The 27,960-nt window shown below is 46.1% G+C and overlaps 1 protein-coding gene across 1 annotated transcript; it reads left to right on the forward strand.

Moving 5' to 3' along the window:
• The first annotated feature begins 1,004 nt into the window (after positions 1 to 1,004).
• LOC136539078 (calcium-transporting ATPase 7, plasma membrane-type-like) lies at positions 1,005 to 4,425 on the forward strand. The gene has a single exon (XM_066531013.1). It carries the CDS (start codon positions 1,261 to 1,263, stop codon positions 4,330 to 4,332), a length of 3,072 nt encoding a protein of 1,023 aa, XP_066387110.1. The 5' UTR covers positions 1,005 to 1,260; the 3' UTR covers positions 4,333 to 4,425.
• Positions 4,426 to 27,960: the final 23,535 nt, after the last annotated feature.

The following is a 27,960-nucleotide window of genomic DNA, read 5'->3' on the forward strand; positions in this document are numbered from 1 at the left end:
CTATGTCCAGTTTTTAATTTATGGATAACGTGTTGGACTTAATTTTTAAACCAAAGGAATTTAAAGTCCGGCGAACAATGTCATTTCGCATATTTTCGTGTTGGATTGGACTTTGAAGTTGCACGGTAGTGTAGACACTTTGGTGTCAACAAACATCATCGGCGAATAGGTCTCGCGACGGCAAAATTAGCAAATTACAGCTCGTTGGCCGGTTGCCGGCCATGGACGTGCTCGCCACAAGCACATGGTGACGGTACGCACGTCATCGTATCCGCTTACGCTGGAGGCTCGCCGTCGCCGGCCGGCCGGACACCGATGACCACGCAACGCAAACGACACTGGCGCGCACGTAGCCACGTACGTACGTAGCCAGCAGCCTGGCAACAGCGCGCGTGCAGGCCTAGGCGCCTAGGCCTTGCAAGTTAGCCGACCGAGCCGCTCCGCCGCTGTCTATGTCGAACGGCGGCGCAACCCCCGGAGGTTAGCAAGACCAACCAGCGGCTTTGGTAATCGAGTATCAGCCTGTTCGCTTGTTGGTTCCAATCAAGGCTTATTAGTTAGTCAACAGTATTTTTCTCTCACGATAAATCAGCACCCGCTGAGTTTATCAGCCAGCAAACATGCCGTACGTAGGTACTTGCTCCATCCAATCCGGATCCGTTGGCATCCTCGAGGCCAACGTGACCTCTGCATCATCTACATAAGTGCATACAAATTTCGGCAAAGTTCAGCTGGAATTATCTCGCTCCTTCACAATTCACAAAGCTCTATATTATCTAAAACAAATTCACAAAGCTTTTGAACTTTCCTTGCAGCTTCCTTGAACCAACATCCTCGCGGTTACGTTATTTCGATGGAACAGCTAATAAACTCAGATACTACCTAGATGAGAGGCGCAGAAGGAAACACAGTTCGCCTCAAATAACTGCGCAGGTTTTCCTGGCGGCTTCCGCGACCGCCTCATAGTTAGAGTTTATATATATACACGAGTTATGCCTTCTTCCTCTTCCAGATTACCAGCAGCTGTTTCCGTATAAACTTTGAGCACTTGTTGGATCAACAAACCATCACAATTCACAGGCGTCCCATTGTCTCTTCGAGCTTCATATACCTGCACACGCTCTGAATTCACCAGGGTTGGATCGATTCCTCGCGTCATCGCCTCCTTCCATTTTTTTTTCAATCGGGTTTCTGCACAAATCCAAATCGGAGTTTGCCCTGTCTCAATCGGTGGAGGCTCCTCTTCATTCCTCTGCAAAAATGGAGTGCGCCGACTACCTGATCGAGGTGGGTAGAATGGCGACGGCGGCGGACCCGCTGCGGTGGACGAAGCAGTGGAGGAAGGCCACCAACGTCATCCGGACGTGCCACAGGCTGGCCCGCCTCACTCTCTCCCGGGCCATCCTGCGACGGACCGGCTCCTACGTGGAAATCAAGATCCACGACGAAACCGACGGCGACTGCAACACCGGCGCCGCCGCCGCTACCAGCACGTCGCGGTCCGCCGACGCCGCGCCGGCGGAGTTCTCTGTCGCCGCGGACGACGAGGGCTTCAGGCGCCTGGTCAAGGACAAGCGCCACGACTGCTTCCGCCGCCTCGGCGGCGCCGCCGGGATCGCGTCCGCGCTGGCGTCCGGCGGCGCGGAGGCCGGCATCCCCGGCGACGACGTCGACGTGCGGCGACGCCGGGAGGCCTTCGGCGGGAACACGTACCCACGGCTGAAGCCCAAGGGGTTCTGGACCCACGTGTGGGACGCGCTCAGCGACGTCTTCCTCCTCGTGCTGCTCGTCTGCGCCGCCGTCTCGCTGGGCTTTGGCATCAAGGAGCACGGCCTCAAGGACGGTTGGTACGACGGCGTCAGCATCTTCCTCGCCGTCTTCCTCGTCGCCGCCGTGTCCGCGGTCAGCAACCACGGCCAGGCCAGGCGCTTCGACAGGCTCGCCAACGAGTCAGACAACATCGCTGTCAACGTCGTCCGCGGCGGCAGGAGGCAGGAGGTCTCCATCTTCGACGTCGTCGTGGGGGACGTTGTCGTGCTCAACATCGGCGACGCGGTTCCCGCGGACGGCGTCTTCTTGCAGGGCCACGCGCTGCAGGTGGACGAGTCCAGCATGACCGGCGAGCCGCACCCTGTTGACGTCGACGCCGAGAAGAGCCCTTTCCTCGCCTCCGGCGTCAAGATCATCGACGGGTACGGCCACATGCTCGTCACCGCCGTCGGCACGGACACCGCCTGGGGCGAGATGATGGGCAGCATCACCAGGGAGAAGACCGAACCGACGCCGCTCCAGGAGCGCCTCGAGTGCCTCACCTCCAGCATCGGCAAGGTCGGGATCGCCGTCGCGGTGCTCGTCTTCGCCGTTCTCACCGCGCGCCACTTCACCGGCAGCACCAGGGACGAGCAGGGCAAGCCGACGTTCGACAGGCAGCACGTCACATTCAACAGCGTCTTCACCGCGCTCGTTGGCATCTTCCAGCAGGCCATCACCATCATCGTGGTGGCAATTCCCGAGGGCCTACCGCTCGCGGTGACGCTGACGCTCGCCTTCTCCATGAAGCGGATGGTCAAGGAGCACGCGCTGGTGCGCACGCTCTCGGCGTGCGAGACCATGGGCTCGGTAACCGCCATCTGCACAGATAAGACGGGCACTCTCACGCTTAATCAGATGAATGTGACGGAGTTCTGGGTCGGCACCGACCGACCCAAGGAGGTCACCGGCGCCGTCGTCAGCTTGCTGCGCCAGGGAGCAGGGCTCAACACCACCGGAAGCGTGTACAAGCCGGACAACGTCTCGCCGCCGGAGATATCGGGCAGCCCGACGGAGAAGGCTCTGCTGTCCTGGGCCGTGGAGGACCTCGGCATGGACGCCGACGCATTGAAGAGGAGCTGTAAGGTGTTGCACGTCGAGGCGTTCAACTCTGACAAGAAGCGCAGCGGCGTGATGATCAGGGACAACGCGACTGGCGCGGTGACCGCGCACTGGAAAGGCGCCGCGGAGATGGTCTTGGCGAGCTGCTCTGCGTATGTTGGTTCAGACGGCGCGGCACGCGAACTCGACGCGGGGAAGAGGAGGAAGCTGGAAGAAATCATCAGTGAGATGGCGGCTTCCAGCATCCGGTGTATCGCCTTCGCCTACAAGCATGTCGACAGCGAGCACTCAAAGATCGACGACGAAGGGCTGACACTGCTCGGCTTCGTCGGCCTGAAGGACCCCTGCCGACCAGAGGTCAGGACTGCCATTGAGGCCTGCACTAAGGCGGGCGTCGCGGTGAAGATGGTCACAGGCGACAACGTCCACACGGCCCGTGCCATCGCCATGGAGTGCGGAATCATCTCGAACAACGACCGTGACGCCATTGTGATGGAGGGGCAAGAGTTCCGCGCCATGTCGCCTCAGGAGCAGCTGGACATCGTGGACCGCATCCGCGTCATGGCGCGGTCTCTGCCCATGGACAAGCTGGTGCTGGTGCAGCGCCTGAAGCAGAGGGGCCACGTGGTCGCGGTCACCGGCGACGGGACCAACGACGCGCCGGCGCTCAAGGAGGCCGACGTGGGCCTGTCCATGGGCATCCAGGGCACCGAGGTCGCCAAGGAGAGCTCCGACATCGTCATCATGAACGACAACTTCGACACGGTGGTGACGGCCACCCGGTGGGGCCGCTGCGTCTTCAACAACATCCAGAAGTTCATCCAGTTCCAGCTCACCGTCAACGTGGCCGCGCTCATCATCAACTTCGTGTCGGCGGTGACCTCTGGCAAGATGCCGCTGACGACCGTGCAGCTGCTGTGGGTGAACCTGATCATGGACACCATGGGCGCGCTGGCGCTGGCGACGGACACGCCCACCAAGGCGCTCATGCGCCGCCCCCCCATTGGCCGCACGGCGCCGCTTATCAGCAACACCATGTGGCGCAACCTCGCCGCGCAGGCGGCGTTCCAGGTCACCGTCCTCCTGGCGCTGCAGTACCGCGGCCGGGAGATCTTCGGCGTCAGCGAGAAGGTGAACGGCACCATGATCTTCAACGCCTTCGTGCTCTGCCAGGTGTTCAACGAGTTCAACGCGCGGGAGATCGAGCGGAGGAACGTCTTCGCCGGCGTGCTCCGCAACAAGATGTTCCTGGGCATCATCGCCGTGACGATCGCCATGCAGGTACTCTTGGTGGAGCTGCTCACGAGGTTTGCCGGCACCCAGAGGCTTGGCTTGGCCCAGTGGGGTGTCTGTGTCGCCATTGCCGCGATGTCGTGGCCCATTGGATGGGCCGTCAAGTTCATCCCCGTGCCTGACCGGCCGCTACGTGAGATCTTAGCAACCAGGAGGCAATTATTCTAAGCATTAGCTAGTATGATGACACAATAATGTTTTTTTAATTTGAATTCATTCATTTATTTTTTTATTGTAAAGACAGTTTATTGAGTTATTGGATTTGTTATATGTTCATCTACTGTATTGGTATTTGGCCAACGTTAATTCTCAAAGCCTGAAGCATATTACGTTAATTGGAGGAAATTAAATTAAAGTACCCTCCTACATGCTAATAAATTTCCCAGTGCTATTATGCTAATGGGAAAATTTTGATGCCCGGCTACGAAAAGAGATGTCGACGATGCAATGGTATGCAAACTAGAATGTCCAAGTTATTTGTCCATCATTTATTGTACTAAATTTAGAGTCTGGTACCGGCTCCGGCAATGGAGGAGACGGAGCAGCACCAAACGGCTTTGCAGGGAGGAGCGTCTTTGGCCACATAGACATGGAGCCGGAACCGTTTTCACGTACAATAATGTAGCCACGAAAAGTGGCTTTGTCCCAAGAGCTCTGGCTCCGGCAACCACAGAGTGTCGGTGAAGGACTCATACCAAACACATCCTTACACCTATTTATATAGGTTGAGGTCATGACTTTATAATAACTCTAAAATTTAAGATAAACTGAGACATTTTGTAGATCGCTCGTGGTGAAACAATTACTTATTGTGACAACAACCGCTAGAAAACCATTTACTTAAGAGCAGGATGATAGAGGAAAAACCGACGAGAAGAGTTTAGTTAAGCTTATGGTGCATACAAGCATTTAAAAATATACTAAAGTATAAGGGATTCTTGGGACAAAAAAGCAGTTTTGTATTAAATAGTGCATAAATTTGGTAGGTACTGTATTGTTACTTGCCATTTATTAACTAATCACCGTTAATCATGTTGACGATAACGTCGGACTAGGAAAACAAAGTGAGAATGCGTGTCTTTTATGTTCTCTCTTAATTATATTAAAAGCTCTATAATACACTATATTACAGGACAAATGGAATAAAGGCAAAGAATATACTAGTTGTGCAATTGGCCGGTCACTTTGCTAGTTATATGATAATTGAAGCATATTGACGCATTAGGGTTTCATGTAGGGATGGATTCAGATCGGATCATCATGAAATTGAATATGGATAACACTATTTACCACATTTAAATTCGAATTCGCATACGAATACGGATATTATCGGATACAATTGCAAAACAAATGTCTCGAATTTGCATTCGCATTAGGATATGTACTATATTTCGATGATAATTTGTGTCAATTTGTTTGTAGATAGTTTTAGATAAACAAAACAATTATGTCTATAGATGTAGATAACGACAACTCATAAAATAACATATATAATAAATATTTCAATAACTAAATATATAAAAACTAATAAAATTATAGATAATATTTATCAATAAATAGTTTAAAACATAAAAATAATGTCACCAATATATGAATAATTAAAGTACTCAAATTAATATGATTAGCCATATTAAAACTAGTCTTTCTATATCATTATTAATAATAAAATATATAATGTTATTAGCCACAGCGATAAGTCTTAAATAGTTTCAATGATGCATATTATTTGTTATATTAAAGTTGATATCATTTATTTTTCTAATTAGTCATAGATATAAGTTTTAGATGGCTACAGGGTACTTTGTTATTTGCGGATATGGTCACATATTTTTTCGAATACGAATGTGGAATCGGATAGAGAAAATCATAGAAAACGAATATAGATACATCCACTTAGAGCAAATCCAAGAGATTCTCTAGATCCTTCCTAATTGTTAGGAATAGAGACTTTGGTGAAAAAATACCCTTCAATAGCTTCTTTAATTGATTACCCAAATATTTATGTTATATTTTGGATTTCTCGCTAGCCAAAAATAGAAACGAGAATGGCTCTTTAGAGTGCACACAAAAGATAGAAAATTTGTTGGAGAATGAAAATGTATAGAAAAAGATTTTTACGTAAATAGCTCTCCGAATAATGATTTAGAGAGTGAGCTTTAGAAAAACTCTTAAATATATTTTTAGTATCTATATTAGAATCGAATAAGAATAGGGATATAAAAAAAAGTATCGAATACAAATACGGATATCCATATATTGACACTAAAATATATACGGAATATTAGATATTTCGGATGTTTTAACATCCACGACCATCCCTAGTTTCATCAGGCTAGTTGGGCAGCACGCAGCAATTTGCAACAATTGTCATATTTTACGATACTGAATGAGGATTGCTCGGAAAGATGTGATAAATAGTTACACAACTGTATTGGGCATTTTTTATATGTATAAAAGATTAACTGTCCCGATGGGCAGGAACCTGATAAAGTGATCTTCAGAAGTGTTGGCTTTCTGACGGAGAGAACAAGGCGAGCTCTCATGTGGGGATCATGGCATGGCAACACTAGGAAATAATCAGATCGGTCCACGGTCTGCGTAGGAAATGAACCTAGTATTTCCTGAACCCGGAAAATATGCTTAAGAATGAATTGAGCAAGGGAATGTGGACAGTTGTTTGACGAACAGAATGCGCGTATACTTGAGCTGTATGTGACCTAACGACATGTTTTGTTGCTGAAATGGTATTGTAAACGCAAAGGGAATATGATTACGCGGGAAGACGACGAGTCCGTAGTCTGATTACACGGGGGCTGGAGTTGTATCAGCTTTGTACAGTGTGGTATCTGATAACGGCGGTATTCGATTCCACGAGGCCGGAAACAAACATTAATTAATGGAATCAGTTACCGGCAGTAATCGAATCACGTTACATTGACGTGAACCAAACACTACGTAAATTTCAGCTTGACGCGTAATCCTCATTCATACCGCTGGAAACCTTGGTTGAAGCTCTTTTGGCTCTGTCAGTCACAAGATACAGCAGCTTGTTTCAGTTGTTGGGCAGAAAGACCAAGACCATTACGCTGTTGAAGACACGTTTCTCAGAATAAAAAGCCTAACCAGCCTAACTCAGTATTTCAGCTGAAGTGCCGTAGGGGGTTTGCAAGAAATTGCTCCTTCAGTTCCAGAAGTTTGGCACAAGGATCTGGGCTAATTAAGGTCAGAATGGCCGGAAAGAAGCTTAGAAAATGCTCCTAGCTAAATGTTTCTTTCAGTATGTCTGCTTCTACGGTCTGAATCGCCGGTAACTTTGTGGATCCTGGAATATGAACATGCTTACATTATGCTTCGGTTCAGCAGTTCAACTTTTGACAATCTTGCAACGCATCAGATCCTTTCTATCTATTACGCACATTTTCAAGTCGCTGGTCTGGCATCTGGCGTTTCACAAGTCCTCAAAAATATGTCTTGTTTATGTTATGTCTAATATTCAGTTAAATACTTCATTTAGTTTATTATTAAATAAATGTCCTTTTTATAGCTCGTATCCAACACGATAAGGCTGAGTCCGGATGCTATATATAGGAGTATGTTTAGAGTGGAATTCCCTTGTAAAGTTCATAAAGTTCAGGCAGGACCGCACGATGTTAGGCCTCTTAGCAACAGCACGATGTACCATGTCAAGAGGAGAGGATTCAGGTATAGCTGGCCATGCAGCCCGAGGCACGCCGGCACGGCACGCAGCCCGTTTTTTTAGCCCGACACGAGCACGGCACGGCCCAGTGACATGCGGGCCCGGGCTGGCCCGGCCCGAGGGAGCAGGTTGTGCCTGGGCCGCTGCTCAGGCCCGTGGGCTGGCACAGCACGGCTCGGCCAGCGTCAGCCAGCCCAGCAACGGCCCGGCCACCCCCCTCCTCCTCACTCCACCTCCCCTCCCCGTGGCCCAGCGCGGCCGGCCTAGCCCACCGTCCCCGCCTCCCCCCCTCCTTAGTCCTCATATATAAGCGGAGCCAAACGCCGCGGCCGTGGGCCGGCTCTCCCTCGCGCAGCCCCACGCCCCCATGCTCCCACCCCCAGCCCGAACCCTAACTCCCTTCCCCTCCCCCACCCCGCCGCCCCGCGCAGTCCTCCTCTCCCCCACGCCCGCACGACCGCACCCCTCCGCTCCCCCAAGTCGTCACGCGGCCGCACCCACACCCCTCCTCTCTGTCGCGCACGGCACACCACCCGGCCGCACCCGCACCCTGGAAGCGCCGCCGCCGGCGTGCCCCTACGGCCCTACCTCCTCTTGCCGCATGCGGCCGTCGGTGTAACACCTCTGGTGTTTTAAACCCTAAAATATTCCATGTCATCATATGCATTGCACATCATTTTGGTGTTAGTGAAAACTTTGATATGCATTCACTAAAACAAGTTTGTTTTTATGATTATATGTGTTGACTTGTATGGATGAATGTCGATACGGGACCCACAGGATACCCCACAAAGAAGGGAAAAGATCTAGTCTACCTAGGATTTCTTTCCCTGTAAACTTAGTAGTAGTATTATTCTGTAATCCTACTAGAAACCTCATTGTAAACCGATTAGGACTCTAGCCTCCTAACTATATAAAGGAGGGCGGAGTTCCTGGATACGAGAACACAACACAACACAACACAACACAACACTTTACAATCAATCCAACGCAAAGGCTAACGCCGAACTAGACGTAAGGCTATTACTCGATCACGGCCGAGGGCCCGAACCAAGATAAATCGACTGTCTCTTGCGTTTGCCGTCGAGTTCTGCATACGCTGAAGCCCGAACAAACTGCCCCGGGTACCCTCGTGGTAGGCTATCGGTGGTGAAACATCGACAGCTGGCGCGCCAGGTAGAGGCTTTCGGCGAATTTGCATCCAAGAGCTCGACAGACCTCGACAACATGATCTTCTCGATGGGATCAACCTTCATCTTCGGTTCATGGATCTGCGAGGCAGGCAACGATGGCAAGCTCCAAAGCCGCCTCCTCGAAGATTTGGATCACCACGAAGACCTTTCTATCTCGGCGACTACGACAGAACAACTTACCGAAAGATTCGCGTAGCTCGTGATGTCCGACCCGACTCAGATTTCGTGGCTTCGCGCATCCGACTCAAACTCAGGCTCCGCATCCGAGATGGAGTCTTTACCGAGTTCTTTTGAGAAACCAAGTTCTTTTCAGACGGGGCTCCAGAACGTGGCCTTGGCCTATCAAGAAAACAACTCGGAGTACACTCAGAGTTTTTTCAAAAAGTCAGGTCATTTTCCGTTCGGACTCCACAACATGGCAAAATCTTATCAGGCACGGCCTGAAGGATCCCTCGACCCGATACTTAGAATGCCACTGAAAGGAGCTCAGGAAGGTCTCGTACTAACTATAACATCTCAAGACTGCATCGTCCATTGGCCAGATTTAGTTCCTAAGGACAACGGTACCCAACTAATCGGCACGACGACAGCAATTCTACCCTACCAAGAGGGAGACTCGATCTGCGACCTTGAAGCCTCTACTAAAATCATCAACAACTCCGACAGTGTGGAAACCAACACCAATAACAGAACAATTCACACACGAGAAATATTCATGGTTCGCCGTCCTCGATCACCTCTGGTCCCCCAGAAGCACCCGACATCAGGTCATCGGATGAATCTGAGTCCAACATATCATCCTTTATCTAGGGGCATGATGGTGAGACCGAGAGTCAGAGGCAAGCCAGAGAAAGAAGAAACAAATTGAAACAAGGACGCCAACGCCGTGCTAGGCAGCGCAAGGAAGCTTGGATCAAATATGAGTCAGATCTGGCTGAGTACGACAGGAGAAAATCAAAACAAGAAGTCGAAGAAAGACGTGCGACGAATACACCCTATAATAAGATCCGAGAAGCACTAGAAGAACTCGGAGCGACATCACTTCCCAGTGAAAAATAGGAACAGATCCGAGACCTCCTCCAGTCAGCAGCCCTAAGGACGAACGACGGAAGGGCCTGCTCAAGACTACCTGCCAGGTCAACATCTCATAGGAAGGAAGATCAAAATCAAAAGAAATCCGCTTTCGAGAGACTTGGACCAAGCGGAAGTCACAACAGAGAAAGTAGAAGGGACCATAGTCAAAACTACCGAATCGAACAACCAAGGAAGATCAAAAGCAAAGCACCTATGTAGACATCCCCGCAGAACTACTCTCACCAAAACGACAGTTGGCAGGAAGGAAGTGACGAATCGAAATACAAAGAAGCCAGAACGCACGATAGATTCCCCTGTTTTGCAAACAGACTTGCTTCAGTACGACTATCTCACAAGTTCAAGCCATCCAACCACTCTAAATATGATGGCAAGACCGAACCAAGGCAGTGGCTCAGGATTTACTCGCAGTTGATTGAACTAGCCGGAGGAGACGACGATATCAAGACCTTATTTTTTCCCATGGCACTAGAAACCATGCCCCTCCAATGGTTCGACAAATTAAATCCAGGGTCAATCAGAAATTGGGAGGACTTGCAAAGAGTTTTCTGTGGAAATTTCACAGGCATCATTACGCATCCCATCACCCATGCAGAATTAAAAGGACTCTAGCAGAAAGGAGGCGAAACTCTCAGAAATTACTATCGACGATTTGGTGAGCTACGTGCTTAAGTACATGACATCACAGAACGAGAAGTAATCGAAGCTTTCTCTCACGGAATTATGGCCAGGTGGCATTTCAAGACTTCTGCAAAGAAAACCCGAGAAACAATGAAGAATTCAGACACACAGTAGAAAAGATGATTACTGTAGAGGAGAAGACACGAGAAAGGTTCCCGGATAAAAACAACCAAGACAACCCGGACAAACGAAATCATCGAAACATCAGACATCAGAAAAGAAAACGTGGACCAGACAACACCGTGGCGATGGCTGATAAATCAAGGAAGTTTTCCAAACCCAGAGGGTATGACAACATTGAAAACATGCGTTGCATTTTGCATCCTAAAGGAAATCACACCACCGGAAATTGCTACACCTTCAACGAGCGATGCACAAAAAAAGATAATAAGGTAAGCACTAAAGAAGACAATCAGAAAAAGATGAAGACAACCACGAAGACAAGGGATTCCAAAAATCCAGGGGGACAGTAGCAGTGATCTTCGCTAGGGCCTCATATTCTAGAAGCAAACATCAAGAAAAGCTAGCTCTACGAACCATCATGGCAGCAGAGCCGGCTACTCCAAGATATCTCAATTGGTCACAATATCCAATCTAGTTTTCAAGAGAAGACCAATGGACTAGCGTAGGAAACACAAGCCATTATCCACTTGTTCTAGATCCAACTATCACCGGTATGACTGTCACAAAAGTATTAATCGATGGGGGAGCCGGACTCAACATCATTTTTTTCAGAAACGCTAAGGAAGATGGGACTACAACTCGTCGGGATGATTACACCAACGAGTACCCCTTTTTATGGGATAGTACCTGGCAAGGCAGCCATGCCACTTGGACAAATTACTCTACCGATTACTTTTGGAACTCCCTCAAACTACCGAACAGAGTTCATCAAGTTTGAAGTTGCAGACTTCGACTCATCATATCACGCAATCCTTGGGCGCCCAGCCCTAGCAAAATTCATGGCGATACCACATTACTCGTACCTATTGCTTAAGATGCTAGGGCCTAATGGTGTACATTCCCTTCGAAGTGATTTGAAGCACGCTTTTGACTGCGATGTTCAGGCAATTCAAATTGCAGCAAAAGCACAAACCACCAATGGCAGAAAAGAAATAGCTACTATTGCCGCAGAAATGAACCCAGAAGAACTAGGCATATCGGCTAAAAAATCGCACCACCAAAAGAAGCCGACGTCAAGCAAATCGACCTGGGTACCGGGGATCCCTCCAAGACGGCAACCATCAGCGCCCACCTCTCGGCAAAATAGGAACTCATGCTCACCAGCTTTCTTCGGACAACAAAGATATCTTCGCTTGGAAGCCAGCCGACATGCCAGGTGTCCCAAGAGAGTTGGCTGAGCACAGAATTGATATCAATGAAGGCTCCAAGCCTATGAAGCAATGGCTACGACGATTCTCACCCGACAAAAAGGCAGCAATTAAAAAAGAAATCACAAAGTTAATGGTAGCCGAATTCATCAGAGAAATCCTTCATCCAGATTGGCTAGCAAATCTAGTTCTAGTACAAAAAAAGAATACGAATGAGTGGCGCATGTGCGTCGACTACACAGATCTCAATAAACACTGCCTGAAAGATCCTTTTGGGCTACCACGCATTGATCAAATAGTTGATTCAACAGCAGGATCTGCCCTATTATCCTTTCTTGATTGCTATTTAGGATATCATCAGATCGCATTAAAGGAGCAAGACATCTTTCATCACTCCGTTCGGTGCCTATTTCTACAAGACCATGTCATTTGGACTCAAGAACGCTGGGGCCACATACCAAAGAGCTATCCAAACATGCCTTGGTGATCAGATCGGTGAAATCGTAGAAGCGTACGTGGATGATGTAGTAGTAAAAACAAAGAACTCGGACACACTAATTGAAGACTTAAAGCAAACCTTCGAAAACCTGAAAAGGTGGAGGTGGAAATTGAACCCAAATAAGTGTGTATTCGGAGTTCCTTCAGGACAACTACTCGGATTCTTGGTCAGTCATCGTGGAATCGAAGCCAACGCTAAGCAAATTTGAGCCATAATAGAAATGGGCCCTCCGTGAAGCGTCAAGGATGTATAGAAACTAACAGGCTGCATGGCGGCCCTCAATCATTTCATATCAAAACTCAGCGAAAAAGGGTTACCCTTCTTTAAACTACTAAAGAAGGCATACAAGTTCAAGTGGACAGAAGAAGCCAATGAAGCTTTTAAAAGACTTAAAGCATACCTCACCTCCTCACCCATTCTCACACCTCCAAAGAGAAACGAAGACATGATGATGTACATTGCGGCAACTTCTACTGTGATCAGCACGACAATAGTCATAGAAAGAGAAGAAGAAGGGCGCATATATAAAGTACAATGCCCTGTATACTACATCAGCGAAGTACTATCAGAATCAAAAATCCGATACCTGCATGTGCAAAAACTATTCTACGCCCTCCTGATCACTTCACGCAAGCTTCGTCACTATTTTGAAAGCCACAAGATTACCGTGGTGACAGACTTACACAATAGAGATGCAACAGGGCACATATCTAAGTGGGCAGTTGAACTTGGTGCTCTCAATATCGATTTCACCCCACGGAAGGCAATCAAATCTCAAGCCCTTGCTGATTTTGTTGCCTAGTGGATAGAAATTCAACAACCTATGTCAAATACCATCCTTGACCATTGGAAGATGTACTTTGATGGATCACTCAAGCTAGGCGGAGCCGGTGCAGGCGTTCTCTTCATCACTCCAGATGGAAAGCAACTCAAGTATGTCCTTCAGATATTATGGCAAGCTACAAACAATGAAGCAGAATACGAAGCCCTCATCCACGGACTCCAAGTGGCAATTACCCTCGAAATCAAGCGATTACTCGTATATGGCGATTCGGCGGTAATCGTCAACCAAGTCAACAAAGATTGGGACTGCACCAAAGAAAATATGGGCGCCTACTATGCTGAAATACGAAAACTCAAAAAACATTTTTAAGGATTGGAAATTCTACATGTCCTGCGTGACTCTAATATTGTGGTAGACGTCCTTGCCAAGCTTGGGTCTGATAGGGCGAAGGTACCACCCGGTGTATTCATAGAAGAGTTATCAGCTCCCTCTATCAAACAACCCGGTGAAATAACCCCTGAACTCCCAGCTAAAGGCACCCAGATTTTAGTAATCACCACCTCATGGACCCAGGTTTTTATCAATTACATCAAAGAGAATAAGTTGGCAGCAGAAAAAGTGGAGGCTACCCGAGTAATTCGCAGAAGCAAGAACTATGTCCTAGTAGGAGACAAGCTATACAGAAGAGTCGCATCATCAGGAGTACTCCTAAAATGTGTCTCGTTCAAAAAAGGCAAAGAGATCTTAGAAGAAATACACTTGGGTTGCTGTGGAAATCATGCCGCTTCAAGAACACTAGTTGGCAAAGCATTCTGAACCGGATTCTACTGGCCAACCGCTTTGAAAGACGCGGAAGAACTCATTAGAAAATGCAAAGGTTGTCAAATGTTCACAAGAAAGCTCATGTACCAGCTCACAATCTGATCTGCATCCCTCCCGCTTGGCCTTTCTCCTGCTGGGGGCTGGATCAAGTAGGACCTCTCAAGAAAGCAAAGGGCGGTTTCGAGTACATCTTTGTAGCAATTGACAAGTTCACCAAGTGGATTGAATACAAACCACTCGCAACATACAGCGTAGCCAAAGCAGTCGAGTTCAACCAAGACATTATGCACCGCTTCGGCATGCCTAATCGAATCATCACAGATTTAGGTTCTCCCTTTACAGCTACAGAATTCCAAAGTTGGGCACAGGATTGCAGTTTCAGCATAGATTACGCATCAGTCGCACATCCAGAAGCCAACAGACAGGTAGAAAGGGCTAATGGACTCATATTAGTCGGATTAAAACCAAGATTATACGAAGAACTAGTGGACTATGGATCCAAATGGATTGAAGAATTACCCAAAGTAGTATGGGGGCTATGGACTCAAATAAGTAGAGCCACCGGATACTCACCTTTCTTCCTAGTTTATGGATCAGAAGCAGTACTACCTGCCGACTTAATCTAGACGTCATCAAGGATAGAACAATATGATGAAGAAGAAGCAGAACACACCCGGAGATTAGAACTCGACAGTACGGAAGAAGTCAGAGTAAATGCTACCCTTCAATCAGCCAGATACCTCCAAGGTTTAAGACGCCACTACAACAAGAATACCCAACCCCGATCACTCCAAATCAGAGATCTAGTACTAAGAAGAATACAAAAAACTAACGGATGCCATAAACTACTCAGTCCATGGGAAGGTCCTTTTATTGTCACAAAAGTCACCGGACCAGACACGTACATGTTGATAACTGAAGATGGAAAAGAAGTCAACAATACATGGCACATCAGCCAACTAAGAAGATTCTACGCATGAAAACAACACAAGGAAGAACATATATACAAGCCACAAGAGATCAACGTTCATGATCAATAAAGATAGCGTTCCTCGACAACATATGTCTTATTATGGCTTTCACCCAGTTGTTTTCACTAAGTATGTAAACGTTCATGATCAATAAAGATGGTGTTCCTCAACAACAGATGTCTTATCATGAATTTTCCCGAGTTGTTTTCACTAAGCATACCAGCTGAGAGCAAAAGAGCCAAAAAGATGCTTGAGCCTACCGATGAGGGTAGCTAATAAGCTAACACCCGATCCAAAAAGCAAAATGACTAAAATCACGCCTGAGCATACCGGCTGAGAGCAAAAGAGCTAAAAAGATGCTTGAGCCCACCGATGAGGGTAGCTAATAAGCTAACACCCGATCCAAAAAGCAAAATGGCTGAAATCACGCCTGAGCATACCGGCTGAGAGCAAAAGAGTTGAAAAGATGCTTGAGCCCGCCGATGAGGGTAGCTAATAAGCTAACACCCGATCTAAAAAGCAAAATGGCTGAAATCACGACTGAGCATACCGGCTAAGAGCAAAAGAGCTGAAAAGATGCTTGAGCCCGCCGATGAGGGTAGCTAATAAGCTAACACCCGATCCAAAAAGCAAAATGGCTAAAATCACGCCTGAGCATACTGGCTGAGAGCAAAAGAGCTGAAAAGATGCTTGAGCCCACCGATAAGGGTAGCTAATAAGCTAACACCCTATCCAAAAAGTAAAATGGCTGAAATCACGCCTGAGCATACTGGCAGAGATCAAAAGAGCTAAAAAATGCTTGAGCCCACCGATGAGGGTAGCTAATAAGCTAACACCTAATCCAAAAAAGCAAAATGGCTAAAATTACGCCTGAGCATACCGGCTGAGAGCAAAAGAGCTGAAAAGATGCTTGAGCCCGCCGATGAGGGTAGCTAATAAGTTAACACCCGAAACAATCCTAAGATGTTTCTACAACCAGACAAAAGCTAGACAAGCACTCGACAAATCAAGAAAGTTTGTCAAGACAATGATCTACAAATACTGAGTTGTTTACACAGCACAGATGAAAGCCAGACAAGCACTCGACAAATCAAGAAAGTTTGTCAAGACAACGATCTACAAATACCAAGTTGTTTACACGGCGCAGATGAAAGCCAGACAAGCACTCGACAAATCAAGAAAGTTTGTCAAGACAACGATCTACAAATACTGAGTTGTTTACACGGCGTAGATGAAAGCCAGACAAGCACTCGACAAATCAAGAAAGTTTGTCAAGACAACGATCTACAAAAACCAAGTTGTTTACACAGCGCAGATGAAAGCCAGACAGGCACTCGATAAATCAAGAAAGTTTGTCAAGACAATGATCTACAAAAACCGAGTTGTTTACATGGCGCAGATGAAAGCTAGATAGGCACTCGACAAATCAAGAAAATTTGTCAAGACAACGATCACAAAAACTGAGTTATTTACATGGCGCAGATGAAAGCTAGACAAGCACTCGACAAATCAAGAAAGTTTGTCAAGACAACGATCTACAAAAACTGAGTTGTTTACATGGCGCAGATGAAAGCTAGACAGGCACTCGACAAATCAAGAAAGTTTATCAAGACAATGATCACAAAAACCGAGTTATTTACATGGCGTAGATGAAAGCTAGACAAGCACTCGACAAATCAAGAAAGTTTGTCAAGACAACGATCTACAAATACCAAGTTGTTTACACAGCGCAGACAAAAGCATGACAAGCACTTGACAAAATCAAAGACATCTAGGCAAAGAAGACATCAACGAAAAATAAAGGATCTTCATTCAAAAAGAAGTATAATATCCTTATTACAGAGGCTGGAGTACTAAAGTCAAAATACATCAAGCATCATCATCAGGAGAAGAAATATCAATATCAAGATTATCTACAATCCTCCTAGACAAATCTTTGACCTCAGGCTCTGTCACACCCAATTTTAAGGATAAAATTGAATGTACAAAACTCGTGTGTGCCTAGGGATCCATCACACACATAAGCTGACAAATTACATAAAGTATCTTCACAGTGTCCTTACATCAGATCCATAATACAACTTAGTCTTACATCACACAGTGGAAAATAAAAAGATAATAAAACTCTCGTGGGCTTCATCACAGGGAAGGTCAACTGGTTGACCACAAGCCTAAAAATCCTCCGGGAATTCCTCATACCCGTTATCATCTGTTACCCATCCAGGATTTTTATCCAAATAAAGAAAATAAACAAGCGTAAGTACATCCCGTACTTAACAAGTTAACATGGGGATTATGAAGCTCAAAAAGGTTGACTCCGGTTTACTGCAGTTAGCGTTTTTAGTAAGTCAAGCTTTTACTCTCAGATATTATCAAATTATGCTTAAGCTCCCATTTAATCCCATATGAATAGATATCAGTGTCAAGTGTATCATATATCATCATAGAACAACTTAAATGATCAACAACAAGTAGCCAGAGTTTTCCGGGCCACTCGTGACCGTGAGCACAGCTGTTATAACAGTTTGTTACCCTCTGCAGAGGTGGTGCACATTCATTGCGAGTCCTGATTCCCATATGTCCGTGTTAATTACTCCCATGTCACTGCCAAGGTGAGCGGGCAGGGTACACTATGAAGCCATTTTATAGGTTTCCCTGACAAGTTAGGGCCGCTAGGTTTCCTAGGTAGGCAGATGTAGGAACCCCCCTTTCCTATGGCACATATCCATCGCGGCTATACACATAGGAATAGAGGCAGCCCTATACCCAATGTGGCAAGCCCCATTAGCGCCAAAAAGGTAACCTCTAACTAGCTAGAAAAGGTCCTATTACTGAGCTAAAGTCAGAGCCATATGACTCTCCCGGTTGCACTGTCAATCCCAGCTTTTGCCGACAGATAAGTCCTTATGGAGGGCCAGGAGCAATATGATCAACAGTCATTTGCCCCTTCGCCCTATGTATCAGTTGTTATACTCATGTTATACCTTTAGTTCCATAGAATCATTCATCATCTTATAGATCATGTTCAGTTAGAGCACTAGCAATCTACCCATATGCAAATAACCCATAGGAGACAAGGAACAGGATAATCAATCACTAGGATGTCCTTACGGGTATCAAAATTAGACACATGCAAATGAGTAATTGATTAAAGTGAAATAGGACATCAAGGTAGACCCATGCTATACTTGCCTTGGTTCACAAACTCTTGCTGGTCTTGCTGGTCGTCGAAGAATTCTTGGTCTCCAACGTTCTCCTCACTGTCTGAACGCGACCAACACGGCAACATACAACATTCCAAAAGCATTCATGCAAAGCAAACATTCCTATCATTAGAACAGTACACCAACAATATATAAAACAAGATAAAATGTTTGTGAAAATAATCTACGTCTCGCTACGATCACGTCAACGCGAAGTTCACGAAAAACGGAGCTAAAATGCGAAAGTTATGATTTAAACGGGATTTCCTATAGCAATATATTTAATTAAATCTAACAATGAAATTAAAAAGTTCCAAACTTGACTAACAGTGATTCTAACATGTAGATTATGAAATTACAAAGCTAACAAGTTTTGAACGGATCAATTCGGAGCTAAAACGACAATTTTATAAGCAAAACAGTTCAAATGACATTTCTGTAAATACTGAAAACGTATTTTAGACTAAAGCAGTGAACTTTACGCTTTCAAAACGGGAATGCGTACTCGGGGAAATACGCTTTGGACTGTAGGTTAGGACTTAAAAAAGTACAGAGTCTCTTTAGCAAGTTTACCCATGAAGGGGTATCTTCCACTGGTAGCCGTCGGATTAGAAATGAGCGGCCAGAAATGGATCCGAGGGAGAGAGAAAATGATGGCGGCCGGAACAGTAGCTTTAGGCGGCCAGGCGCCATGGCCGACGGCAAGAACCTCGCTGGCGCATGGGAAACGAGGCCATGGAGGTCTCGGTTTGCGCAACCAAGGACACCGGGAGAGCGAGGGGGTGAAGGGGACCTCGGACATGCCAATACGGCGGCCGGAGGACGCGGGTGGCGCAGTGGCCGCCATGGCCGGCGGCCGAAGCTCGCGGGCGCATGCAATAATGGCCATACAGGCCGCCAAATGCTAAGGGAAAAGGTCAGGGAGAAAGAGGGGAACATGGGGGGCTCACGGCGGGGAACCCGGGGTTAGAGACGGCTCGGGGAAGACGGGCATCGCGGACGGCGGACGGCGGAGCTTCTCCGTGCAGCGGTTGCTGGGGCTTCCGAGGCGAGAGCAAGGCAAAAATGGAGCGGGGAACAATAGAGGGACTCGCGGGGGGGGGGGGGGGGGTTCGGCTCTGTTTTGTAGAGGCAGGGGCGCTGGTGACGCTCCCATGATCGGAGGCGTGGGCTGCGGTTGCGGCTGCGCTAGGCGCGGGCGGTTCCGAGTCGCGCGGGAGGAAGAGGACGGCGCCGATAGGCGGGGCCCGGGCGTCAGCGGCTGGGGAAGGGAGGCGCGGTGATGGTTGCCCGCGAAAGGCCGCTCGGCTGGGCCAGCGCAGGTGCTGGGCTGCGTGGTGCGCAAGGGGGAGGCCAAGCTGGGCTGCGGGGTGCATCGCGCGAGCTGGGCCGCGGGAGGGAGCTAGGCCAGCAGAAGGAAAGGCCTGCGGGCCAAAAATCAAGAAGGGAGGGAGAGGAAAATGATTCTTTTTTTTCAACAATTTTCCAAATCCATTTTTAAATTCAAATTTCAATTCTCTTTGAAATCTTTAATAAATTCCAAACATTCACAAAATAATATGCAGCAGCATGCATGCATCACTTGTAGCTAATCTTATATTTCATTTTAGTTTTATAAAATTATTATTTTCCTACATTTGTATGCACACATAATTGCGTAAATAAATCAATTTAGCTATTTTAAAAGAGTGCAAATTTTAGGGTGTTACAATTCTACCCCCCTTAAGATGAATCTCGTCCTTGAGATTCAGGTGATTGCTTACTCAAACAATTGGGGATAAGTCTTTCTCAGATCCTCTTCTCTTTCCCAAGTAGCCTCATCCTCTGTATACCGATTCCACTGCACCTTGCACATCTTTATGGTTCGGCTTCTCATAACTCTTTCGGCAGTTTCCAAGATCCTTATCGGATACTCTTTATAAGTAAGATCTTCCTTAACAGCAAGTTCTTCTAAAGGAATTTGCTCTTCTGGTACCCTCAAACACTTCTTCAATTGGGAAACATGGAACACATCGTGCACACCTAACAAACTCTCAGGCAGTTCCAACTGATAAGCTACTTCTCCACGTCTCTCTAGGATCTTAAAAGGTCCTATATACCTTGGTGCTAACTTTCCCTTCATATTGAATCTTCTCACACTTCTCATTGGCGACACCTTCAGATACACATAGTCACCAACTTCGAAAGTCAGCTCTCTTCTGCGAGTATCAGCGTAACTCTTCTGTCGGGACTGAGCTACTCTCAAATTGTCTCTAATCATTTTCACTTGTTCTTCCACGTCTCTAAGGACATCGGGTCCAAACACTTGAGTTTCTCCAGTCTGATTCCAGAACAAAGGCGTTCTACACTTATGTCCATACAACGTCTCAAAAGGTGCCATCTTGAGACTCTTCTGATAACTGTTGTTGTACGAGAACTCTGCGTATGGCAGACTCTTATCCCAACTATCACCATACTGTAATGCACAAGCTCTCAACATATCTTCCAAAATCTGGTTGATCCTTTCAGTCTGTCGATCAGTTTGCGGGTGGTAAGCAGAACTGAAATTCAACTTTGTCCCCAAAGATCTATGTACTTTATGCCAGAATTGCGATGTAAACTGAGTGCCTCTATCCGACACAATTTTCTTGGGAACACCATGTAAGCACACTATTCTTTCCATGTACAACTCTGCTAGTCTTGCACCCGTATAGGTAGTCTTGACTGGTAAAAAGTGGGCAACCTTGGTGAGTTGATCCACTATTACCCATATTGAATCATAGCTTCTTTGAGTGCGGGGCAATCCTACTATAAAATCCATACCAACTTCTTCCCATTTCCATTCAGGAATCTTCATTGGTTATAGTAACCCTGTAGGTCTTTGATGCTCAGCTTTCACTCTTTGACAAGTGTCACATAAAGCCACATACTCTGCCACATCTCTCTTCAAACCATACCACCAATACTTCTCCTTGAGATCCAAATACATCTTAGTACTTTCGGGATGTATAGAATAAGCAGACTCATGGGCCTCTTGTAGAATTGCATCATGGATAGCCTTCACTTCAGGTACACATATCCTTTTTCTGAACCAAAGAGTGCCATTCTCATCCATTCTGAATCCGGGTGCCTTTCCAAGCACTACATTCTCTGCTATCTCCTTAAGTTTTTCATCCTCCAATTGACCTTTGCGTATCTCTTGCTCCAATGTAGGCTCTATCACCAATTCCATTGCATTAGTGACAAGGCTCAAGTTGAGATACTCCATTTCAGCACACAACTCTACTGACATGGATGTCATCTGAAGTCCATTGGCATAGCTCTTTCTGCTAAGTGCATCAGCTACGATGTTTCCCATTTCCGGGTGATAATGCACTTCCAAATCATAGTCTTTGATCAATTCCAACCAACGATGTTGTCTCAGATTCAGATCTGATTGGGTAAAGATATACTTCAAACTCTTATGATCAGTATAGATATCACTCTTATGTCCAATTAGATAATGTCTCTAGATCTTCAAAGCATGAACCACAGCTGCCAATTCCAAGTCATGAGTAGGATAATTCAACTCATGCTTCCTTAGTTGTCTAGATGCATATGCCACCACTCTTCCTTCTTGCATAAGCACACATCCAAGGCCCAAACGGGATGCATCACAATATATAGAGAAATTCTTGCTTAAATTGGGCAAGATTAATACTGGAGCTGTAGTCAATCTCTTCTTTAGCTCATCAAAATTTGCCTGGCATTTATCCGACCATACATACTTAGCATTCTTTTCCAACAGAGCTGTCATAGGCTTGGCTAGCTTGGAAAAACCTTCAATGAACCTTCTGTAGTATCCAGCCAATCCCAAAAAGCTACGAATCTCACTTACAGTAGTTGGTGGTTTCCAATTCAATACATCTTGCACTTTGCCTGGATCCACTGCTATTCCACCATTGGAGACTATATGACCCAGAAAAGAGACTTCCTTCAACCAAAACTCACACTTGCTCCACTTAGCGTACAACTCATGCTCTCTAAGCTTTTGCAAGACTAACCTTATATGTTCAGCATGTTCTTCTTCAGTCTTGGAGAATATTAGTATGTCATCTATGAATACCACCATAAATTTATCTAGAAATTCCATGAACACCTTATTCATTAGATACATGAAGTATGCAGGTGCATTGGTCAATCCAAAAGACATAATGGTGTACTCATATAATCCATACCGTGTAGTGAATGTTGTCTTAGGTATGTCTGAGTTCCGAATCTTAAGCTGATGATACCCTGAGCGAAGATCAATCTTGGAGAACACATGGGCTCCTCTCAACTGGTCAAACAAATCATCAATCCTAGGCAAAGGGTATTTATTCTTGATTGTAACCTCATTAAGTGAGCGGTAATCCACACACATCCGTTGACTACCATCCTTCTTATCCACAAAGATCACAGGTGCCCCCCATGGGGAAGAACTGGGGCGTATGAAACCTTTTTCTTGCAACTCTTTTAGTTGTTTCTTAAGCTCTTCTAATTCATTAACTCCCATTCTATATGGACGTTTAGCTATTGGTGCAGTTCCTGGTAATAATTCAATAATGAATTCATTGTCTCGGTCAGGTGGCATACTTGGCAAGTCATCGGGGAAGACATCCGGGAACTCCTCCACGACACGATCTTGTTCATTGACTTCACCATCTAGCTGGTTCACTGTGGCTATAGGCTGAGCTTGCACTACCACTTCTACATAGATTCTATCTCCATTAAGTGATGTCACAACCACAGATTTCTTCTGACACTGAATCACTGCCCGGTGTTGTTTCATCCAATCCATTCCCAGAATAAGATCAATTCCCGCTGTTCTCAACACAATAGGCTTCATTTTGAAGTCTACCCCCCTTAAGGAAATGCTAGTTGAGGGGCTCCAATAAGAAGCTAGCATACTACCTCCTGGGGAATTTACTAGTATGGGGTTTTTCATGGCACACAAAGGTATGCTATGCATTCTAACAAAAGCTTGGGAGATAAAAGAATGTGAAGCACCAGAATCAAAAAGTACGGTAGCAGAGATAGAGTTGACGCTGAACGTACCCAACATGACCTCAGGCATCTCTTGAGCTACATCAGATGACACATAGTTCACCTTTGCAGTGTGAGGTGGTCGGGCGTTGAACTTCTGATTGCCGGTCTGGTTCTAAGGTGCTTGTTGGTTCTACTTCTTAGGACACTGATGAGCATAGTGACCTACTTCTCCATAGCGATAGCAGGCGTTGGGATTGTTGGGTGCACCACTCTTCACAAGAGCATTGTTGGGCACTCCTTGGCGTGTTGCAGGATTGCTGGTCTGTTGCGGGGGACGTTGATTTCCAAACTGTTGCTGGTACTGAGGGCGTTGCTGGAACTGGTTCCGCTGAGGATACTGACCACGGTTTCCCTAGTGAGTTGGTCCTTGATTCCTCTGCTAGAAACCTTGCTGGGGATAAGCATGTGGGCGAGTGTTGCTTCCAGAAGCTTGCCCTTGGAGCCTTCTCTTCTTAGCTTCCATCTCCTTGCGCTTATCGTCAATCACGATAGCGCGATTCACCAAAGACTGGAAGTTAGGGTAGGTATTAGACATTAGCTGGAGCTGCAGTCCATCATAGAGTCCCTTGAGGAAATGGCGTTGCTTATCCTTGTCGTCCGCTACATCATTTGGAGTATAGCGTGATAGTTGTGCGAACTTGTCTCGATACTCCGCCACCGTCATGGATCCTTGCTTGAGGGACCTAAATTCTTCTTGCTTCAGTTCCACTAGTCCATCAGGAATATGGTATGACCGGAAATTATCCTTGAATTCCTGCTAGGTGATAGCAGGAGCATTGTTGGGACATCCAAACTAGAATGATTCCCACCAATCCTAAGCAGCTCCTTGGAGTTGCCCAGAAGCGTACAACACCTTCTCAAGGTCGTTGCATTGTGCTATGTTCAGTTGTTTTTCCACAGCACGCAACCAATCATCTGCCTCCATAGGGTCTGAGGCATGGGTGAATACTAGGGGACGACCTTTCATAAACTCTCCACGCTTATCTCTGACCTGAATAGGCGGTGGTCCTCTTGCAGGTTCATTGTCCAAGCGCTGCATCATAGCTTGCATCAGCTGCGCTTGCATTCCCAATATTTGTTCCATGGTCACCGGTGGCGGTGGTGGTGGATTTATGAGAGCATCACACCCACGACCATGGCCTCTGCCTATTCCTCCTCTAGCGGCCATCTATTTTCCAACAAATGTGCAAAATTTAGAGATTTTCCAAATTATAGAGAGCTTACAAAAGATAAGAAACAATGCTGAGAATTTTCTGGACAAGATTCAAATTCAGCAGTTTAGTAAAACTGTTATAACTCGAGTTTCAGAGATCCAACAGGGGTGCACCAAGATTTGTTAGAAATCTTAGGAGATCAGCTACAACTTTTGTTTAGATCACTTTTACAAATTCTGACACACACATGGTGAAAAGTAGAGCTAAATCGAAACTATTCTGGGTTCCAGACAGCGCAGGAACATCAACTTTTGTCAGCTAGATCTCACAAACCTGAACAGCTATTGACGTGATTCTAGAGACATTTGAAAGATACAGAGGTCTAGTTGTCTCCACAAAATTTTAAGAATTTTTGACAGCCCAGATTTCGAGATACCAGATAAAGAACACAGGCTGCTCCAGAAATCAGCACAGCAGAGATAAGATAAAGCGAAACATCGGCATTAAGATTTCATTCTAAACTTAAGGTTCCAATCTAAGGAAGTTGTGGACATGCCCACAAACTTCCAGCAATCAAACAAATTCCAAATCAACCAAGTTCACAAATTAAACATCTAATCATCCAAGTTCACAAGACCAAACAAAACTAAATATGAAACATGAACTAACGACGTGGTAATCTAGATCAAGGCACCTAACACCTATGGAGCGGTGTCAATCATGGTGAAGGACCAGCGCTTCTTCTTGTAGATCGAAGACTGTCCAAGTTGAGCTCGAAATTCATCCACTTGCTTCTGGAGGCGTCTCTGAGCCCTCTGAGATGCACATAGTTCTCCTTTGACTTCCTCATCCACTCCCTGCATAGCGTGGACATGCTGCACCATTGCTTCTAGAGTTGGGTTGCTCTCTGGTGGAGCCAAAACCTGCCAAACACCCTCATGATCATTGCGAGGAAGGAACCTAAAGCGATCCTCCCTCATGGCCTCAAAGCGACGACCATGGTAGTGGATGTAGGCGTTCTGTGCTGCATCCTCCATGCCATCCAAGGCATAGGCTCTCCTGGTAGGGGCACGGTGGACAATCTCCACCTCATGTCCATTTTTGATGTCGTTCTAGGCGGTGACCACCAGCTCTACCTTCTAGAAGGTAGCCTCCAATGGATGCTGGTACTCGGCACAGTGGTAGCTGATGGAGGCGTGCAAGTCGGGGTAGTAGTCGTCCAGCACGTGAGTGAGGAGGGTGTGGTAGTAGGCCGTCTCTGGAGCTGGCTTGAAGTAGTACTTGCACTTCCAGCCAATCTCCCCATCCACCACGGGGACAACTAGGGATGGTGCAGGTGTAGGGGAAGTAGCCGTCGACTCCTCAGGTGTAGCTACGACAGGATAGACCAGCGCGACAACTAGAGTAGGAGCAGGTGCAGGCATCGGGGTAGCCATCTCCTCGTCGTCGGAGATGATCACAATCTCCTTCTTTGCCTATGGAGCACGTGGGGTGAATAGGGCACGGTAGCCAGCAGTGCTGAGGCGAGCAGTCTTCGGGTTATGAGACATCTATAGATTTAAAGTGAGATAGAATTAGAATCAACAATTTTATATAATAGATTAAGGTATGAAAAGCATAAATGTTTTAATAAAATAACAAGAATAAGACAGTAAGCAAGAAACCAGAGGAGCAAAGATGCTAAAATGACCGTTTTCTAACTAGGCTTGCGTCCTACAGTCAACACGGCTCTGATACCAATTTGTCACACCCAATTTTAAGGATAAAATTGAATGCACAAAACTCGTGTGTGCCCAGGGATCCATCACACACACAAGCTAACAAATTACATAAAGTATCTTCACGGTGTCCTTACATCAGATCCATAATACAACTTAGTCTTACATCACACAGCGGAAAATAAAAAGATAATAAAACTCTCGTGGGCTTCATCACAGGAAAGGTCAACTAGTTGACCACAAGTCTAAAAATCCTTCGGGAATTCCTCATACCCGTTATCATCTGTTACCTATCCGAGATTTTTATCCAAATAAAGAAAATAAACAAGCGTAAGTACATCCCATACTTAACAAGTTAACATGGGGATTATGAAGCTCAAAAAGGTTGACTCTGGTTTACTGCAGTTAGCGTTTTTAGTAAGTCAAGCTTTTACTCTCAGATATTATCAAATTATGCTTAAGCTCCCATTTAATCCCATATGAATAGATATCAGGGTCAAGTGTATCATATATCATCATAGAACAACTTAAATGATCAACAACAAGTAGCCAGTTATTCTGTGAGTTTTTTGGGCCGCTCGTGACCGTGAGCACGGCTGTTATAACAGTTTGTTACCCTCTATAGAGGTGGTGCACATTCACCGCGAGTCGTGATTCTCATATGCCCGGGTTAATTACTCCCATGTCACTACCAAGGTGAGCGGGCAGGGTACACTATGAAGCCATTTTATAGGTTTCCCTAACAAGTTAGGGCCGCTAGGTTTCCTTGGCAGGCAAATATAGGAACCCCCCTTTCCTATGGCACATATCCATCGCGGCTATACACATAGGAACAGAGGCAACCCTATACCCAACGTGGCAAGCCCCATTAGCGCCAAAAAGGTAACCTCTAACTAGCTAGAAAAGGTCCTATTATTGAGCTAAAGTTAGAGGCATATGACTCTCCCGGTTGCACTGTCAATCCTAGCTTTTGCCGACAGATAAGTCCTTATGGAGGGCCAGGAGCAATATGATCAACAGTCATTTGCCCCTTCACCCTATGTATCAGTTGTTATACTCATGTTATACCTTTAGTTCCATAGAATCATTCATCATCTTATAGATCATGTTCAGTTAGAGCACTAGCAATCTACCCATATGCAAATAACCCATAGGAGACAAGGAACAGGATAATCAATCACTAGGATGTCCTTACGGGTATCAAAATTAGACACATACAAATGAGTAATTGATTAAAGTGAAATAGGACATCAAGGTAGACCCATGCTATACTTGCCTTGGTTCACAAACTCTTGCTGGTCTTGCTGGTCGTCGAAGAATTCTTGGTCTCCAACGTTCTCCTCACCGTCTGAACGCGACCAACACGGCAACATACAACATTCCAAAAGCATTCATGCAAAGTAAACATTCCTATCATTAGAACAGTACACCAACAATATATAAAACAAGATAAAATGTTTGTGAAAATAATCTACGTCTCGCTACGATCATGTCAACGCGAAGTTCACAAAAAACGGAGCTAAAATGCGAAAGTTATGATTTAAACGGGATTTCCTATAGCAATATATTTAATTAAATCTAACCATGAAATTAAAAAGTTCCAAA

Source organism: Miscanthus floridulus, chromosome 2 (genome assembly GCF_019320115.1).
Source record: "Miscanthus floridulus cultivar M001 chromosome 2, ASM1932011v1, whole genome shotgun sequence".
In the NCBI taxonomy this organism is placed as follows: Eukaryota; Viridiplantae; Streptophyta; class Magnoliopsida; order Poales; family Poaceae; genus Miscanthus; species Miscanthus floridulus.

Bases quoted from the DNA above. Each gene is read 5' to 3' on its own strand.
- LOC136539078 (XM_066531013.1), top strand. From the start codon at position 1,261: ATGGAGTGCGCCGACTACCTGATCGAGGTGGGTAGAATGGCGACGGCG.